Below are 20,763 nucleotides of genomic sequence, written 5' to 3'. Positions count from 1 at the left end.
AAACATCAAAGAGTTAGCAATCTGTACGGAGAGATAAAACATATATACAAGTAATAATGATACAGACTAAAATGTTAAGTTCATAGAGTTTTAAACAACATGTTATTAGAGTTCAGAAGAGGGAAAGTTCACTTCCAACTCAAGGGAAGAGTTCTTGGAAGAGGTAGCAGTTAAGTGGGCCTTGAAAGATGGATAAAATTTCAATAGGCAGAACTCGGCCACGCAGAAGACAGCAGTCCTGATGTAGAGAACATTGTGATCATAGGTTCAGGGGCAGGAAAGTACAGGATGAATTAACTTGGCTGAGATAAACATAGTGGGCATGAGGCAAAATAGTACAAGATAAGGCTGAAAAGGTTGTTTGGAGATGATTGTGGAAGGTCTTGACTATCAAGGTAAGTATTTTGATTTTGAACATTGAAATTACGAATTCATTGAATATTCTTGAACAGTAGAATGATGTGATCAGGGCTAGGCATTAAAAGGAGGGGAGGGAGGAGACCAGTTAGCAGATAATGAGAACTGAATTAGAATAGTGGCAATGAGAATGTTAAGATGGGGTTAGAAGCAAGAGATGATGCAGAAAGAGTTGACAGGATTTGATGACTAATTGGATGCCAGGGACAAGGGAAAAGTCATAGTTAAAAGATAACTCTAAGGTTGTTCACCTGGAAATAAGATCATTAGGAAGAGAAAAAGGTTTGAGGGAAAGGATGATTAGTTTGCTTTTAGACACAATGAGCTTCCAGTAAGACAACTAGGCATCAGGAGAAACTGGGATTACTTATACTGCACAATAACATTATCAACTGAGTTTGAAACTGCAATGGACCCAGGATCTCACTGAGGTTGGCACTTCCTCCACCAATATGAATCATAGCCTATCCAACCTTTTTCATCCTGTGCAAATATCATCAATGTTGTTCCATACATCCTCCATAAAAGATCCATTCAAACAACTGGAGGTTTTTGCCTAGGGCTTTGAATAGTGAATGGAAACCAGTGTAATACCCAGGATAGCAATATATCACTCTATTCTCCCTTGCTCTTGATACGTGACTCTCCCATCTCTTTGTCCCAATCATACTGTTCCTGGATTTTGTCTTTTATCCCACTTCTTATGCACAAGTCATCACTGCTAATATGTTGCAACTTAAATGACACCCACAATGAATCTCCAATGCCTTTAAGTCATCTACAATTTTTATTTTTCAGAGATCACGTCATTCTATGATTCACAGCTATATATCATCTCTGGGAGAATAGTGATAATGAAAAAGTGGGTTTTGGTATTATAAAGCAACTTGTCATCATTGAAACCACTGTACAATTTCCCAAATGCTATCCATCCCTCTCTCCTTGTCTGACTCAATTTTGGGCTTTTTTTGATTCTGCAGTGCCTGTTGAAGATGTATTGATGGACTAATTCAATGGGCTATCTAGAAAACTGGGCAACGTATTCTTAATCCATGTACTTTTTCCTCTACAGATTGATAGGCTGATCTTTTCTGAGAAGCCATGGATCTGATTTTATTGAGGAGAACATACCTATAATATTCTTAAGCATTCATTCTGGGGGATCTCCCCCCATACAGTTAAAATTCCTTGAAGGCTAGAGCTGGTTTTTATTTTTATCTTTCTATCTCCAGTGCCTGGTATATAGTAGGTACTTAATGCTCATTGATTATTAATTAATGCAATCAGCACAATGCTATCTACAAAAAAGAACACCCAGAGAACTTTGCCATCTATGGGGAATACCTCTTTCATTTGGTATTGATTTTTACCTTTGTTCTAAGTAGTTGATGATCTGACTACAGACAGCACTGATTCTGAAATTACTCCATATCGGTAACCAGTTGTTTCCTGTCTCATAACACAGTCAATTTCATTTTTTGTGATGTTTCTTGCTGCTTTCCACATCCGGTGACTTCCAATTCTTCTTGAAGAATTAATTCATGATATATAAAATGAAGAAAATGAGTAATCTATAGACAGGTCTTCGACTTCTGTGTGGAGCTGAATTGAATATAATTCTTTAATCACCATCAGTGTAATCAATGAATCATACTAGATAGCAAACTCTGTGAGAGCAGACACAATGCCTGCAATTCAAATCAAATTTCTTTCCTGTGTTTTCTACAGTGTCATGCATAGTATCTTTCATACAGTATGGCACTCAAGAAATATTCATTGAATGGAAAAATGAATTAACCATTCGATTTGTATTAAAAGTAAAAATTCACAATATATGGAAATGGAAATCTTACCCTTGAGAACTTTAAAATCTTTAGACTTGAAAGATAAAGCAGAAACAAAACAGATGTAGCTATTATAGATTATTCAATTTAATTCAATAAACTGTGTTTAATAAATTATAGATTTTTTTCATATTTTGTATACATATATGTATATATTTGGTAATCCTCAACAAGGGAAAAATATCCAACATTAGCCTGAATGCCTAGTTCAATATTTAATGTAAATTAAAATATAAGATAATCTCCCTCTGGAGATGTATACAATTTCATTTGCCAAGTCAAATACAAAAGATAAAATCTTAAAACCAACAGTGATCATGTTTCAAGTGGATGTTGTAGACTGTTTTAATTTCCACTGAAAAGTAGTGGACTTTTCATATTATTGATGGGTATTAGTCTTTAGTGAACACTAGTTGAAACCTTCACCTATACAATAAAGGTTATGGTAGGATTCTGTAAGTTGCTATGAGATTTAAGTCTCAAGTTCCATTAGTCTAATTCAACTGAATTTAAAAGAAGCAAGGAATTTGTGGAGCAAATAAAGAACAAGGTTTCAAGCAAGATTCACTTTGGTTAATGAAGAACCAGAAAGAGAGGGCCCTTAGTGGAGACAAGGAAAAAAAAACTCATCTTACCTCATTTGATAAAGTAAGCAGACAGATCATAGAACGTTGGGATAGATTGTATTTTGAAAGTACAATGAATAATTTGGACATAATTCAGAGGAATCCACCAAAGGGATTTTAGGAGTGATATTATGCATACACAGCAACACTCTACACTTTTTTTCTTGGTGATAAAATCAACTCCCATTAGTTTCAACTATCATTTCAGAGGATGTGACTCTCAGATCTAGATATACTCTCCTGAACTCCAGAACCACATCACCAACTACTATTGGACATCTCCATCTGCATATTCTGTAGGCATCTCAAACTCACCATATCCAAAACATGACTTGTTATCTTTTCCTCTGAACACTGCCCTCTTCCTAATGTCCCTATGTCTGTTCAGATTATCACCAGACTTCCAGTCACCCAAGTTCACAACATAAAGATCATGTTCGACTATCCTTTCTTTCACCCAAACAGTTGCCAAGTCTTATTGATTCTTTCTGTATAATATCTGTCATATCCATACCCTTCTCTCTACACATCTAGCCACCACCCCAGTTCAGGTTCTCATCACCCTTTGCCTAAACTATTGCAACAGCCTCTAAATTGGTCTTGCTACATCAAGTCTTTCTCTTATCTGACCTATCCTCCCCATAGCAGCCAAACTGATATTCCTAAATCACAGTTCTGACCAGGTCACTATTCTGCTCAAGGAGATCCAGTGGTTCCCCATCATCTCTCAGATCAAATTATCTCCTCTGTTTAACTTTTTAAGTCCTTCACAACCTGGCTCTAGCCAGCCTCTTCAGACTTACCATGTTACACTTCTTCCTGCATGCTATGTCCTAGCCACACTGTCCCACTTGCTGTTTCCCACTTATGACATTCTATCTCTAGTCTTTGCAGACTACAGAATCCATGCCTGGTGGAATTCCCAGCTTCTTTCAAAACCCAGCCCAAGGAAATCCTACCTGATATCCCCACTCAACCTAGTAATGAGTCTGCACTATCTCACATATATTGCATATTTTCTTTTCTGTGTACATATGTGTACATTTGTACGTGCAAATACACTTACATGCACATACATATATGTACATATGGATGTATACATGTATGTGTATGTGTATATAACTATATACTGAATAAATGTTTCCTGAATGTTGAATTAATGTAGGTATACAAGTAGTTATATGGCATATTTGCCCACAATTTAAATTAGGGGTTAATATATAATATGTCTTGTTCTGACATAGAATAGAAAAATATCTTAGGCCAGCAGATCACATACAGAAGACAAGAAAAGATAACCTTTAATACTCACATTTTTGGTTTTTGCTCTAGGCAATTAATCTTATAAAGTATTTGGAGATTCTTCACTCTATCACAGCTTTTTAAAAAAAAAATACAGTTAGAGGAATGCAGTGATTAGGACTCCATAAAAAAAGAAAGATGAATTGGTCTCAATGGAAAAATCTTCCTTGAAAAATTAAAGTTCTACTTGACACTGTGGTTTCTTATTGTTTTCAAGAGACATAATAAAGAGCCGAGTAAAGCTCAGTCATAAGCTTCTGACTCATTACATTGAAGCCCCAGAGAGTTTCATGAGCTGATTATTAACTAGAGATGGAACATGGTTCTATCACTGGAATTCTGAGGCTGAAGAAGAGACATAAATGGAAACATAGATTTTCCAAATAAAGAGCTTCCCCTCATTCCTTCCCACCCTCACTCCAATCATTTAGGTACATGCTGCATATGCAATGTGCCAGATGATGTCTGTGATACAGGCAAATTCCACTGTAACTTCTATATGGAAACCAAGAAGAGATAATCCAAGAAAATAATGTAAGTAACACCTGCAATACTGCTCCCTTTCCACAATCTAGCATACAAGTGATTAGCACATCTAACAGGTTCAAGAGAGCTTTTCCAGGATCAGCATTTGTAATAGATTATTTTAGTTAAGTTTGCATATTCAGATTTTAAAATTGAACATTTGTCTACATGAGGAAAGACCATAACCCTTAAAGAGATTTTGTATTACAAATATATTGTTTTACAAGTATTGTATTGTAGATTGTATTATGAGTACATCATGGGCAGAGGGCACTCTCAAATGAGGAAATTCTCTCTATCAAAGAAGAGAAGCACCTTCATTGCACTTCATATTCTTCAAGAGTTACCTAGAGTACTGAGAGGACAGCTAAGTAGCCTGCTGGATAGAGCTATAGGCTTGGAACCAGAAAGACTCATCTTCATGAGTTCTAACACAGCCATGGACACTTACTAGCTGTGTGACCCTGGGCAAGTCATTTAACCCTGTTTGCCTCAGTTTTCTCATCTGGAAAACAAGCTGAAGAAGGAAATGGGAAACCACTTCAATATCTTTGCCAAGAATAGGGTCACAAAGAGTCAGACATGATTTAAAAAAAAAAAAGGCAAAGGACACTGAGAGTTTAAGTGATTTGCCCAGGGTCACGGAGTTATAATGTGCCAAAGGCAGGACTTGAGTCCCAGAGCTTCTAAGTTCAAAGGTCATTTCCTCTGTACTCTTGCCTTCTATCTGCATAATAGAATATAAACTCTTTGAGGGAATCTGTACTTTTGTCTCTATATAACCAGGGCCTACCATGGTGCTTTGCATGTACTAGAAAATAAAATGCTTGTTTATTAATTGATTGATTAGGTATTGACAAGTAATGGGAACTATTTCTAGAACATATAGTGAGGCCAGATGACAAGCTGAAGGTAGACACAGACCTAAAAGTCTACATGACAGCTCAAATGGGGCAACCATTAGTACTTAAGGACAAAGGGGGTTATCTCTTTGTTAGCACACATACAAAGTAAAGGAAAGAAACCATGTAAGTTAAGGGCTTGGGTTGGGTGGATGGATCATTGTCAAAAGATTTCATAAAAATGCTTAAGTTTATAAAGCCTTTTTTTTTTATCTAAAAGGAGAAATAGTCCCCGTTTGAAAATTTAACAGATGACTAGGTATGCAAGATAATTTAAGTTTTTTATTGAATAAAAACTCTCCAATAAAATCTAAGAAACTGTGAATCTTTACAAATTGCATTTTAGTAGGCTAGCTTCTGATAAGCTGAACAGTACTATAGCCTAAAAATGCCCATCTTTTTTTTTTTGTTTGTTTTTTGTTAAAGGAAGAGTCCCTTTGTTACGGAAACCTGTCATGAACATTTTCCTGGTATATAAACACAGTATTATATGAAATAAACAATTCTTCATGCTGTTCTAATTATTCCTCTCAGAAATTTGTATCCATTTCAGTAAGAAAATTAACAGAATGCTCTAGATACTTTAGATTGTACTTTATTAAGTCTTATTGTACATAAATAGTGCTAGCTGGGCAAATATTTAACAAAGGGAAGTCCCCCTCCCTTTCAGTTCTCTTATTATACATATTAAATTAACAAGTTACAGTATTTTTTAAAAGTTATCTATATTTTTCTTCCTTTCAATTCAAGCCTAATGCACAAGTGAACAGCCACCTGAGTAAAATCCTTAATAAAAAAACCCACAACATAGCCTTAAGCTTAAGCAAAATTAAATACACACAATCAGTGACATATACATATACTTGACCATACAACTGTCTTACCAGCTACAGAAACTAGTTTTTCATTGTGAGGATTATTTTAAGAGGAAAAGGTCATCAAAACAATGGCTGCATAAGAAATGGGCTATAGAAATAATTTTCATCATTATGACAATTTAATGAGTGACCTAGTCCAAAGGGTAAGAAAAATTATATTTTGTAGCAAGTTCCAGTACTTTTTTTAAGCACAATGATCACCAGCTTGATAGATACTCATATTCTGTGCGTGCACAGACATAGAAGTAAAAGTAAAGGACCCTTCCAGTGGAAGATAGGGTATGGAAGCAGAGATACCCTTGGAAAAAAATCTATTTAGAATAATCCAATATTAAGATTATACTACCTAAAAGTAAGATGTCTTGTGTTGGATTGGTGGCGGCATGCCTAGATACAAAAGAGAAGGTAAGAAAGCACTGCCTTTTGGCCATGGACTAGAATAGCTGAGAAGGAATAGAAGGAATTTGCTGGTACGCATTCTCAAAAACCTCCAAATTGTACTTGGTCTACAGATGAGAAAGAGTAGGAAGGCACCAACACACACACACACACACACAGACACTGAACAGAATAGCTCTCAGAAAAGCTGAGAGAAAAATATTGCCCAAAATAAAAGGTTCTGAAGAACCATTGGCCAGACAAGATGACAGAGAATTCTTGAGACACTTAGAGACAAAATATGTTACATAAAAAGTGATACTGCAGGGACAAAATTTCAGCCTAGGTCGCCTTTGGGGATGCCCCACAGCAAGAATTTGTTGTCGTTGTTGTTTTCAGTCTGGGTTGGAAACCAGAAAGAATGTTCAGCTGAAACCACAATCCAAATGATTTATTCCGCAAATGAAACTCAGCAGCCTCTATAAGACTTCCTCCAAGTGCCTTGTCTTGGTGGGGAGGTGACCCTCAAACATCATGCCAACAAGAACAAGCAATGGCAGGTTGTACAAAGCTGAAAGGGTCTTAAGTTCTGACCTGGGCAATAAATGTCATGGGGGGACCATCCTAGATAAGTAATGAGAGATTCATCATCAAAAGGTAGGTTACTAGGAGATAGATCTGGAGAGACATAATAATTGAGGAACCTCTCTACTAAGAAAGGGATGAATTGTGATATGGATTCATGGAAAGAGTATCCATACTAATGAAACCACAGGTCTTTTGAAATACTAACATATTTTAGTGTGAAAATTAAATTACTGTTGTTGTTGATCAGCTGTTTCAGTAGTGATCAACTCTTTGTGCCTCCATTTGGGGTTTTCTTGGCAGAGATACTGGAGTGTTTTGCCATTTACCTCTCCAGCTCATTTTACAGATAAGGAACTGAAGCAAACGGAGTTAAGTGACTTGCCCAGGGTCACACAGCAGCTAGTAAGTGTCCGAGGGCTGGATTGGAACTCAGGTCCTCCTGACTCCAGGGCTAGCACTCTATCCACTATACCACTTAGCTACCCAAAAATTAAATTTAGTCTCTTTTAAAAAAGGGGATGGGTGGTGAATGGACGCCAGTACTGTAAGCAAGGTGAAGCTTCAAATGAAAATTACTTCCTAAAGATTTATTTTGACTAATTGAAGGAAGATTCCTCCTTCTCCAGCACATTGAGTGCATCTCTGTGACTAACCTATGGGAGGCCACCAACAAATGTGGCACTGGATGAATCATTAGAGGATATATTCACATCATTGAGATCCCCAATGTGGGAGTTAGTATGCTACAGAGCACTGGACTAGAGTGAAGAAGACCTGGGTTCCAATCCTACCCTGAGGCATTTATTAGCTACCTGATCAACATAATTTCTGTGCTTCAGTTTCCTCATCTGTAAAACGAGGGGGTTAGACTTAATAGTCTTCTACTTTCCCCTACAGTCCTAAATTTATAAGCCATTGAAATATTAGATTTGGTTATGTCTCAACATGAGAGCAAAGGACTTAAAGAAATTCTCTGGTTGTTTTGAGTACTAAAAAAAAATTGCCTAAAGCATCCATATAAAAGATAACATGATCTTTCTTTTTTTGTTGTTGTTTTTTTTTTTTTAAGGAAGGGGTTTGAATTAAGTAGAACAGAGTCAAACACATTGGGGGAGGGGGGTTGTAAAATTCCCTAGTGCAGCCAGAACTCAATTAAAAAAAATTAAAAATGGAATTGGGAAACATTTAACAAAATAAGCAAAAATACAATAGAACATAGATAATGTTAATATGTGGTTTTCTAAATCAATATGTGCCCAGGGATCTTTATTTATGGTTAGAGGACCCTGTTTCTATTTGTTTGACACCGTTGATGTAGAAAATTATCTCAATTCTGCATTTGCCCCACAGTTATAAAAGTGCTTACATTGATGAACTCAGATGCGCACACACACACAAATGGTGTTTTAATAATGTTTTAAGGTTTACAAAGTACTTTTCTCACAACACTCCTGTAGGTAAATAGTCCAAGTATTGCTGAGTTCTTTCTGCCAGAATATAGTAAGTGAATTTTATTTATTCGGCATAGGTCCCTAGTGACTTGGGTATGCTTACAAAATCTTAAGCTTCTCATTCTTTAAACTGACAAACAAAACCAGATTGTTCATGACACTCAAAGTATCTAGCGATGTTAAATGAAAACAGAGACAGAGCATCCATATAGTATTTGTATGGGCCTAGTACAACTGAATAATATTGTTTTCCTGAAGAATAGAACTTTTTTTGCAATGTCACCTTTCACTCCTTCTAAGGATCTTACAAAAATAAAACAGGTGGTATAACACAAATTCTCAGAATGAGGGTGTTCTTCTTCTCCTTAGGGTAATAATAAGATCATATACTTAGAATTATAAGAGACCTTAGTGGCCAACCCTCTTAGTTTACAACTGAAGAAACTAAGGGCTGGAGAGGTGGGGTGATTTTCCTGCTACTATAGAAATGGTAAATTGCACAAGATGGATTTGAACCCAAAATCTCCCACACTTAATGCACCACTCTTGTCTTTGGACCATGTTGCCTCCCAAGAATAAAGTGAACATTTATGTGGCACTTTTTCAAAAGTGTTTTTTTTATAATATTCTCTTATTTAAAGATTAAAATATCCCTGTGTGTAGATACCACAGGAATTATTATTCTGATTTTACAAAGGAGGAAACTAAGGTTCAGGAACATTAAGTAACCCTTCATGGTTACCTAATTTGAAAGAATAGGAAGCAGGATTCAAATTCTGGTCTCTCCTTACTTGGAGTCTTCAGCAGGTGCTGCAATGGATATAACACTAAACTTGGAATCAGGAAGACCTGAGTTCAAATTCTAGCTCAGGTACTTATGAGCTGGGTGACCCTGGGTAAATCTACCTCAGTTTCCCTATCTGTAAAACTGGGGTAATATTTAACACTGACCACCCAGGGTATTTGAAAGGGAAAAAAATGTGGTCATATTTGTAAAGCATTTTGCAAACCTTAAAGTGTTATAGAAATGCTAGCTATTATTAATAGTACCCTCTAATGATCAACATCAGTTTTATTTAGATGAAAACACAAACTTCATCTCAATGAGTATAAGAAAATCATAATACAAGGGCAGTCAGTTGTTATACTAATAAATCTGAATTCAATAATGTCTCCTATAAAGTTAAGAAACTAAGAGGTCACAACTACATGTGAATAAAGTAGTTTACCTTAAAAGGGTTTAATAAAACCTTTGAACTTTAAATATAATACATCTCTGGCAAAAAGAAAAAAAAACTTTAGTTGTACACATCAAAGACAGTGTTGTTTTTTTAAAAAACACAAATGCATGGGGGCAGCTACATGGCGCAGTGGATAGAGCACCTACCCTGGAGTTAGGAGGATCTGAGTTCAAATTCGGCCTCAGATACATAACACTCACTAGCTGTGTGACTCTGGGAAAGTCATTTAACTTCAACTGCCTCACCAAAAAAACAAACAAAAAAAAAAACCACAAATGCACTTCTGATAAATTTCAGTCGCTGCACTATTTCTATAATATGATTAGTGGCCTTAGAAGTGAGCCTAGAGGGGCAGTGGTGGGGAGAAACCATCAATAATGTATGTAGCACCCACTCACCTGCTTGGTGAGTGGGCTTTCCATTCAAGAGGTAGCTGAAACAAGGCAGGAGTTTGGGGGTATTTTTTTATTACCTGGAAGGGGGAAGGTTGCCTAGTGACATTTAAGCAATCTGAAATGTAATAGTTCAATCCAAAATTACTAAAGACAGGTTTTCACTAGAAAGCACAATAAAAACCTGGTGGTTGAGTGAAAACATGTTTTCAATGATAGAACTCAATGATAAACAAAACAGGCTCTAAACTAAAGGGTAATTAGATTTACTAACAATGGAGTCAATAAACTTTTGTAAAGGTCCAGGCCTAAAGAAGTTCTTCTCATACATCAATCCAAAAAAAACTGTAGGAGCTGCAATATTTTTTATCTACACAATGAATTATTAAAGAGTGTCATGTGATTCCTAACTGGCTAAAAGAATGTACTTTCCCAAGGAAAGTTCATCATTTTATTTAAAGCTAGATATTTTGGGGCTATTTTTAATCCTAACATTTTGATGCCAAAATTGGTTCTAAGCAGCTGATGTTTAGCTGCTGGAAAATTGACGTTCCTTCACATATCATCTGGCACACTGGCTTGAGAATGCTCTGACTATCCAGTTAATCAGATGCCTCAGTGGCTGTGAACTGCATTCAGCTTGGCTGCAGTACCGCTTGCTCACCAAACAATCTGGCTGGAACTAACAAGGGTTGCAGAGAACTAAATTCCCACTCTCCAAAGCACAGCCTCGAAAAAGCTATCTTCAGGGAAAATTTGAGATTCTGAAAAAGAGACACCGCTACCTCAGCAAGTATATGGAATGGAAATAAAAAGAACCTTATAGAATGATCTCCATCCTCATTAAAACGGTACCGTAAGACACTGAGCTGAACATCATCCCCCTTCGAAGTATCAGAGGTGTAACAGTTTGCACTGACCATCAGCAGCCTAGATCAGTAACACTTAATTTCTAAGAGCTCCTTTGTCCCGAAGTAGAATCCCAGAGCCCCTGCAGCCATATAGAAAATCAGACTCTGGCAGGATGATAAAATAATGGTTAACAGGGTCATTAAAAGAGCTAAACCATCTGACCGCCACTGGGGCAACTCCTTTGAAATTTTAACACTTAAACAGAAATGTTAACTTACCTGAAATGGACCACTGATGCCCATGCAAATTGCTTTGGTACCCTGGGAAACACAGATGGTTAGATAGGCCTAACTACCTTGAGAATGGCCTCTTTTTTTTCTCTCCACTTCTAATTTACTTCTTCCCAGGATTAGACTACCCCGGTGGGCATTCAGGAATTTATCCGGGCACCTGAACTTTTGGGATGGTTGTCAGGAGAGTCGGAATGATCAATTACAAAGTGCAACATCTCCCAACATCTCCTTTCCTCCCTCTTCTCTCCCAGTAACATAACCCCTCATAGAAAATCTACTCAATAATCTTCTATTTTAGAAAACTTCCTCACTTACTGCTAGCCCAACATAGTTTAACCTTGCTCTGCCTTTCTCAGGATATCACAGAACACCTTATTCATATTTAAGAATAAGTCACATATCAGGCTTCAACAGAGTCTTTAGCTTTGATTTTGTCTGTAAACATCACGATGATCTATCAGAGGTGTGACATTCTGTGCCAAATCCATGATTTCCCAAACAGGTAATATATTTTTCTCCTTTAGTTAAGTACCCAAGGCTCAGACTGCTCTAGTAAGTTTGTTTGGTGTCAAAAAGTGTCCAAAGCAACAAAATCCCACAAGTTTAGGCTAACCTACTAATATAGCAGTTTAAAAACTGATTTATTAAGTCCTGGGAAAACTGCAGATTGAAAATGATAAGCTTTTAAAGAGTTTAGTATCAAAGTATATTACCACAGATCTAGAGTGCCCTCAGCGCCCTCAGAGGGTATATAATCCAAGCCTCTCATTTTAAAGATGGAGAAATTGAGGTCTAAGGAAGTTAAGTGACTTGCCCAAGGTGACACAGCTGACTTAAGTGAAAGACAAATGATTACTTCTTATGTGCCACTAAAGTACTAAATTAAAAATACAAAATGATAATGCAAACAAGTTGGAAATGATAATACAAACAATAATAAACAATAAACTGAGTTGTATGTGGCTTATTCTTAAATCTGAATAAGCTGTCGTACAACATCTTGAGAAAGAAGAGCAAGGTTAGATTACGTTGGGTTAGCAGTAAATGAGAAAGTATTCTAAAATGGAAGGTTATTGGGTAGATTTTCTATGAGAGGTCATGTTACTGGGAGAGAGGGGGGAGAGAATGAAATGTGGGGAAAGATTTCACTTTGCAATTGGCCATTCTTGTTTCATACTTTAAATATTTTAATTCCTTAAACAAAGATCCCACATGTCACAATTTTAATTCAGTAACTCCCACCACTTATCATTTCCATATATTGTGACATTTTTTCAACAAATCCTTTAGTTTTCCTTGAAATCACCAACCTGTTTCCTTCTGAAAGCTAGCAAAATGCCTGCTTTAAGCCATTTGTGAGTTTATTTTAGCTAACAAAGTTTGGTCACAACTTGCCTTCGCTATCTTGGGGCTTTTCACTGTATGTATGTTTTGACATCATAAATGTAGTCACTGTCAATCTTAAATACCTGTGGACCATGAAAATATGTGAAAACTTGATAGCTCTTTCTTCCCTCCAGACCAAAAACGTCTTCATTAAAAACACAGATTCACAAGCATATGATTTGACTATCATAGGATTTAGAGATGGTAGGAACCTTAGAGCCAAAGTTCTCATTTTATAGCAGAGGGAATTGAGGCTCTGAGAGGTGAAGATTTGCTCAAGGTCATGGAGAGGGGAAATAGCAGAATATGCTATAGCTAAACTGCAAAGATAAATGTTATGATTTAGCAACCATCTCTAAATGTATGTTCTTTTTACCACTTTATTAATAAATTAGTTGATGGATGCCAATTGCCATTTGGGCTTTCTCCCACTTGAAGGGAGGGTTTGACAGTGTATTCTCAGTGATTGGTAGCTTGGTTTTAGTTGTGAGATGATCCTTTTGGAGACCACAAGTCCTAACAATAAACACTCTTTGGCACTGGCTGTGAAAAAATAAACCTAGCTTCTTGATATAACATGTCTAACTAAAGTATAGTTCGGAGAAACTATGCTTTCAATGATACACCTTTTGTTTTCATAATTGATATCTTTTTTTAAAGCACACACACATACACACAAACCATGTTGTATGATTTTTCCAAAAAGCCAAAAATCTAACTAAATGGGAGTCAACCTAAGAATAAACTTGCCCCATATAGTCTTATTATGTAAGCTAATTATGCAAATCTAGTTAATTTCATTTTTAAATATAAAGATCTATCTTAATATTTGTCCCATTTTCATTTTACAGTTCTTTTCTCCCCTTATACAAATGATTAGCATACTTTGCAATAAAATATTAAATACTCTGCATAAATTATATGTGCATGTACATACATCTGTGCATTTGTGGGTGTGCATAAAATTTCACTTTCAGTTATTCCTAGGCCTTTTTCTGTTATCAGATCTTATGGAGCAATATTAATAGTTCTCCCAAGGATAAAAAAAGAGGGGAGCATCTTCTAAGGTGATCTTTCAGGTTCCCAGAAACATAAAAAAGGGTTATTTAATTAAAAGTCAGAACAAGAAGCTTTATCTACCATAAATGAAATCTGGATACAAAAGTTCTGCACTTCAGGTGAGCCCTGAGATTCCAGGTTGGAATTTAGTTCTGAATCTTATTCAAGTTTCAATGATATGGTCAAGTCATTGTCAGCAAGTTCTGGATTAGAATGCCAATTTGTCAAAATGACAAAGCATTTATTTAGCCTACCAGAAAAAGTATTTCACAGGTGCTTTACATCTGCCAATCACTGACTATGAGGGTCAATACTAAGAGATAACATTCCTTCTTTTACACAGTAGTGGTCAATTAAAGAGCCCAGCAGAATAGTTCATCAAAAGAAAACAGGTGCTATGTGCTGAACAGAATCTAAAATTCTAAAACAAAGTCTTAGGTTAACCAGTTATACAAACAAAATGCAAAGTATTTCACTACCAGAACTGAGTCATTAATATCCTGAAGTTCTTTCCTGAATACACTGTTGTACATTTCAGTCTATATATAGACTACATATAGACAAGTCCCATAATCATGTAACAAATTACACACATCCCACAGTCCTGTTTGTTACAGGTTTGAGCCAAGGAACTAATGTGAGCTTCCTGCTTTAAAATGTACCCTGAAGTTTTTTTTCTTTTTTCCCAGGGGAAAAGGCACCCCACATTTTCTCTCCTTAGATTATACATTTAATAGTGGATCAGTATAGGGTATAGAAATTGAAGAAGGCATTGCCTGGTTCTCTAGTGGAGTTTAATCCCCACAAGGTGATAGGTTGAGCCCCACAGCCCTTATCAAGGATAACTTATCAGAAGGCACAAGTTAGTAAATGCTTCACTTGCAACAATACTTTGAAACCACGTTGATGGAAAGGGGTCGTCCAGTGGGGTGTGAAAGGGAAGGGGGAAAGAAAAGTAAAGGAAAACATAGAGAAAACCTTTGCTCCCACCTTGAAGGGCTTAGCTGCCCTCATCTTTGGCAGAAGAGTGACCACACACTGCAGGGACAGCATCCAGGGACAAGCCTGTGATACAGACTCTCACACTCACACTGAACAAGACATGCAGCCCAGACACCTACCCATCCTCCATTATCCTGGATCCAGTTGTGCAGGTGCCGGTTCAGGTACTCAGTCATCCACAGGGCAATGCTGTCCACCAGGGGCGACATCTCCCGGTTGACGCTCTCCACACACATGACACCACCAAATTCAAAGAAGGCCACGATCCGCCCCCAGTTCACCCCATCCCTGAACAACTCCTCCACCACTGTGGCAAAGCGTCCCCTAGCAGTAACAGGGGTCAGGTGCAGCTGACCTGACATTTCATCAAAGTCTCTCCGGTACCTTCGAGAGAAATCATCTCCAGCTTGACGAAGGGTCAGGTGGACCACAGGTGGCACTGGACTGACAGCAGGTCCAGCGGCAGCAGTAGCAGCAGCAACGGCAGGAGGAGGAGGCAAAGGTGAGTTTCTAGCAGCAGCAGTCGTAGAAGTGGCCAAGTCCTGGGGTTCAGCAGGCAGAGGTGTATGTCTTGGCTGGGTAGAGAAGACCCCAACAGCAGGGGCAGAAGCAACAACAGAAGGAAGGCTTGGAGAGGCTGGTGCCCTCAGATTTCCAGCATCCCACTCGTACCCTCTCTGTGACAACTTATAATGAATGTACTTCATCACTATCTCCCGATTATCGTACCCTCTTCTTCCAGGGTGAGCCATCGTTCCCAAAGAAGGGAGTAGTGAATACAAGGGAAGCGGCCAAATGGTGACAACAACCACTTATTCCCTCTCCCACCCACACCCCCCAAAATACAGAATAATAATTATAATCCAGTTATTTTATTGGATGTGCTTTTCATTTCTTGACTCTGGGGGAGTCTTGTCTCTGAAATATTTTATTCTTCCTGGTGTTTCCCCCTTGGTATGAGATGCACAGTATTTTTATGATTTAAATTCCTTTTTGTATCTTTTTTATTTCATGAGGCACGCTATTGTTATTATTTAGATTATTTTATTCTATTTTCCTCGGTGATGCTGAAAGGTAAAAAAAAAAACTCATACTGAGTCAAAATCAGGTGCATTTTCTTCTAGATACTCTAGGTGAATGTGGTTCTAACTACCACTACTGTTACACATTATACAACTTATAAGAATTTACTAGCCTTGGAATCAAACATATTCTAATGCACTTTTAGGTAAAACCTCAAAGGTCTATTAAAAGTTACATAAAGTAATTTTTCCTGTGCAAAGAACTTACTTGTATTCTAAGTACTGTACGCTCCTCTGTCAAGTTTCCTTTTTGTGAAAACAGAACAAGCTCATAAGGGGGGAAAAATCCCACAAATCTTCAGGACTTTCAAGTTATATTTGCTTTGAAACTTCCAAATGAATCAGGAGTTGGAAAAAATTAGAAGGATTTCCAAATTAATTCCCAGACTTCTGTTTCAGACATCTCCAAAGAAATGTCAAACCCTAGAAACCCCAATCGGAGAATCCAGGAGCAAAAAGGAGGGGGGAGAAAGAAAGAAAGAAAAAGGCAGCGACGGCGGCGGCAGCAGATGAATTACAATTTTCAATCCAGTATTTTGCAGAAGTCCTGTGGTTTTCCCTGTGCAATTTACACACGCACACACGCGCGCGCGTACAGGCATTGATCTCTATTCCAATGACTGCTTCACGTCTCCATTTAAAAGAGAGAGGAGAGAAGGAAAAAAAAAAAGATGGAAGAGTCAAAAAAAAAATCCCCTTCTGATTAAACTCCGGACAGAAAAGACATTTTCCAAAAAGCTGCTTGGTAAATGAAGGCAGAAAGCGTAGACACCACGGTGTGCTCCACGAGAGGAGACCTCGCTGTGTGTGGTGGTGCTGGTGAAGGGGTGGGGGTAAAGCCGTGAGGGGAGGGTTTTATTTTTCCCTCCTTTCCTAAAAAGGATGACTGCTACGAAGTTCTCCCCTCCAAACCCCCTCTTCCGCTGCACCCCACCGGGGCACCCTCCGCTGCCGCACACCCTTTCTCCTCTTCCACCACCTCCACCTCCACCACCAGCACCGGCACCTCCCCCCTCCTCGCCTCCTCCTCGCCTCCTCCACCACCTCCACCCCTGTGCAGCGAAGTCAGGGCTGGGGTGACTGAGTCGGCTGTGTGCGCCGCCGGCGGGGAGGTCCTGGCGGCTAATGCACATTCACTTGTAGCAGCAGCGGCGGCAACGACGGCGGCGGCGGCGGCGGCAACAGCGGCGGCGGCGGCAGCAGCGGCGGCAGCAGCAGCAGCAGCGCCACAGGGAGAGTTCAGTGCAGCTGCAGCGGGGCAGACAGAGAGGGATGGGGAGGGGGGGTCGGGGAGGGCGGGGGTGGATGGAGAAGAAGAGAACTGGGGAAAGGGGGCGGGGGTATATTCTGGCCTCTTACTTCATTCTCCTCACTAACCAACTGGTTTCCTGTGGGGGCTACGTCACTGTTCATTCAAAAAAAAGAAGAAAGAAACCCTCCTCCTTCTCCGACACCCCTCCCCCCCACTCCTCCAGCTTCCCCTTCCCCAATTAAAGGGACAGCGACGAGGCTGGGAGCAGGGAGCCCAGCGTCCTTGGGAGAGGGTGGGGTGGGGGTGCCAGCCGCGTGTGCACCGGGCGGGGCGGGGGGGTGTGGCCGTGTCATCCCCACCCACCCCCCACCCCCGGGGCCATCCCCGTCCCATTCTCTCCCCGCCCCTCGCCCCCACCGGGCGAGGCGGGTTGGGCTAGGAAAGGAGGAGGGGGCCGGGGTGGGCGGAGTGCTCGCCCGCCCAGGACTTGCTGGTGGGTGGCATTGTAGGAGGGAGGTGGGGGTGCAGCCCCCTCGGAGCTGAGTGCATCCCCCCCGGCCCTGCCCAGCCCGGCTCCAGCTCTCTCTCGGGTCCCTCCCGCTGCTAGCGCGCGGGGCCTGGCCCCGGGAGCCCGCCGGGCTCGCTGGGGACCTGGGAGAGGCGACCGCGCGGACAGCGACGGCTTCGGGAGCCTCCAGGGCCGGGAAGGAGCTGCCCGCCTCCGCGCATTACATAATGGCCTCGCCGCGCCGCGGGGACCGGGCTCTCCGCGCCCTGGCCGGGAAAGCCGTGAGGGCAGCGCTCCCGTCCCAGATGCCAGGCTGGAAGGGGAGGGGGGGGCAGCGCGGGGAGGCGGGGGCGGCAGGAAAATGACAAAAACAAAACTTAACCGGAGAAAAACCCATGCAAACAACTACAGAAAGCAGAGTGGTTGGCTGGCTTGGTGCACTGTGAACAGAATAATCATAAAAGGGGAGAAAAAATAAGACAGCTGGAGGTCTGGGAAAATCAATTCTATTAAAAAAAAAAAGTGGCCTTTATCCCGCCAGCCGGTCTGGATTTCGCGGCCAGCTCCCGGAAGGGGGACCCTGGCTCAGGCCGAGGGCTGGGCTGGGCTGCGCCCCACTCTGCTGGCGCGCGCCCCGCGCAAAGCAGGGGAGTTTGACTCAGGACTGGCCATCAGGCCTCTCCGCAGGCGTGTTTACTTTGCAATTGCTTCCATGAGCCCCTCGGAGCCTTCCCCTCCGAAACTATTTCTCAAATGATGCTGAATGCGGTTGTGTCTGTGTGTGCTCTGTGTGTGTGTGACTGTGTGTACCTGAGGTAGGGGGTGTGGTAAGAAAGGAATTTTTCGGGGGGAGCTTATAATGCTTTTTTGTTGTTGTTTTAAGTATAAATTTTTCCCCCTCTCTTCGTCTTTTACCTCTTTCTCAGAAATTTGACCGGGAGTTGGCTCTGGAAGGTCCAGGAGCTGGTGGCCCTGGAGCATTTAGGGAGCCAGTTCTGGAACCTTAGGGTACCTTCCCCCAAAAAAGTGTATCCGATTGGAGATAGTAAATTTGACAAAGCTCGCCCCCATCCCTGGCTAGCTACTAACAATAGTTGGCATGTAATATAGCAATTTACATAAATTATCTCATTTGAATCTTACTGTAGGTGTTAATTATCTCCATTTTATACAAGAGGCTTAGGGACTTGTGAAACTTAGAGACCTAGAGACCCAGCGGGGGCGGGGAGGTGTGGATGCGTCATCCCCACCCGCAGGACCATTCTGGCCCCCAGCCCCCAGACGAGGCGAAGCGGGCTGCCCTGGCTCTTACAAGCTAATGTCAGAAGTGATTAAAGAGCCCAGGCCTATAGACTCTCAAGTGCCATCCCACCACAGAGCCAGCATGTTTGCGGTTTTCTTAAATAAGGACTAGCTGTGTGAGCCTGGACGAGTTACTTAACCTATCAGTTTACCGGAAAATTCTAAAACTATAAATTGTAAAGCTGTGTTGATAAAGGGAGTTGTGTCACTGAGAATTCCCTACACCAGGAAATAAAAATTCATGATCAAAAATTATATTATATTATATTTAAGAGAGGCAGCATGGTACAGTGAGAAGAGTAGTGACTCAGAAGTTAGGGAACCTGGATTCAAATCCCACTTCTGATTTTAACCTCCCTGGATTTCAGTTTTCTCATCTCAAAAAAAAGAAAAGAAAAAGAAAGAAAGTGAATGGGTTGGTTGGGTTGGTTGGATTAGATGGACTTTGGAGACCCAGACCCTATTAAATATAAAGGTGTGAAGATAAAGAGCTGTGGACTGACTTGGGGATGAGAAATCTGATATTCTAATTTGAACTCTGTTGCTAATTAGCTGTGTAAATTTAGGCAAGTTACAACCTCCTTGGGCATCAGTTTCCTCATCGGTAAAATGAATAGCTTAGACTGATTACATGTCCCTTCCAATTCTAATACTGTGACTTATGAGAGCAGTTCCAAACTTTTTCAAGTATTAAGGCCTTTTTTTTAAACATGAAATTCTGCAGGGCCCCATGAAAGCAGTTGTATTATTCTAATGTGTTGCTTGATAAACTGTTGACAAAAAGCTACTAGGAATACAAACACATTTAAATTCATTTATATTTTATTCACCCCTTAAATCATATGTATACATATATATTTGAAAAATAGTAATGCATCTACGCAAAACATTATTGAGTATGCTTCAGATTTTGTTAGAGATAAAGGAAGAGCAAAATGACAATGCATTATGTCCATATGGATCTGCGGATCATTTGCAATAACTCCTTGGCCTGTGGCCCATATGTCAGGAACCACCAATCTATGATCTAGGAGCAGCTTCCAGGAGGAGGGGACAAGGAGGTAATGGTTTATTAGCAACTTCATCAATTATTTGTGTTTGGACATTTTTATTTTTGAGCATCTGATAGATGGTATAAAAAAAACCCCAAAAAACCAAAACCCAAACCTCAAATGAACTAAAATCATAGTAATTTGCTAAATAGTACCTTGTAAAAGCAAGTTGCACAATAAGTAAGGTGAAGTGAGAAGCATAGGACAGATGCATATATCTTTGTGTTCATATCATAAAGCACAAGAAGAGATAATGTGATGAGAATACATGCCGAATTAAAGAATGATTTCAATGCGTAACCAAATTAATGAACTTTTTCTTAATATAGACAGCCTTGAAAATATGAACAATAAAACATATAAACTGGTGACAATGATGGGAATCCCTTCTTTCCACTATTCCTCAATGCCAGGGAACTCCCACCCACACC

General features: G+C 39.9%; 1 protein-coding gene across 1 annotated transcript in view; it reads right to left on the bottom strand.

Annotated features, from left to right (window-relative positions):
• The window catches only part of BCL2 (BCL2, apoptosis regulator), a 227,343-nt gene extending 210,168 nt beyond the window's left edge, over nucleotides 1–17,175 (bottom strand). The window contains exons 1-2 of the mRNA XM_027868820.1: nucleotides 16,427–17,175; nucleotides 15,256–16,203 (exon numbers count right to left, since the gene is read on the bottom strand). Of these exons, the coding sequence (XP_027724621.1) occupies nucleotides 15,256–15,888 (633 nt within the window). The 5' untranslated portion in view covers nucleotides 15,889–16,203; nucleotides 16,427–17,175. The remainder of the gene's footprint in view (nucleotides 1–15,255; nucleotides 16,204–16,426) is intronic.
• Between the last annotated feature and the right edge of the window lie 3,588 nt (nucleotides 17,176–20,763).

Source organism: Vombatus ursinus, unplaced genomic scaffold (assembly GCF_900497805.2).
Source record: "Vombatus ursinus unplaced genomic scaffold, bare-nosed wombat genome assembly UNPS02014791.1, whole genome shotgun sequence".
In the NCBI taxonomy this organism is placed as follows: domain Eukaryota; kingdom Metazoa; phylum Chordata; class Mammalia; order Diprotodontia; family Vombatidae; genus Vombatus; species Vombatus ursinus.
The sequence above is the reverse complement of the archived record's forward strand: the minus strand, read 5'-3'. Positions and strand labels throughout refer to the sequence as shown.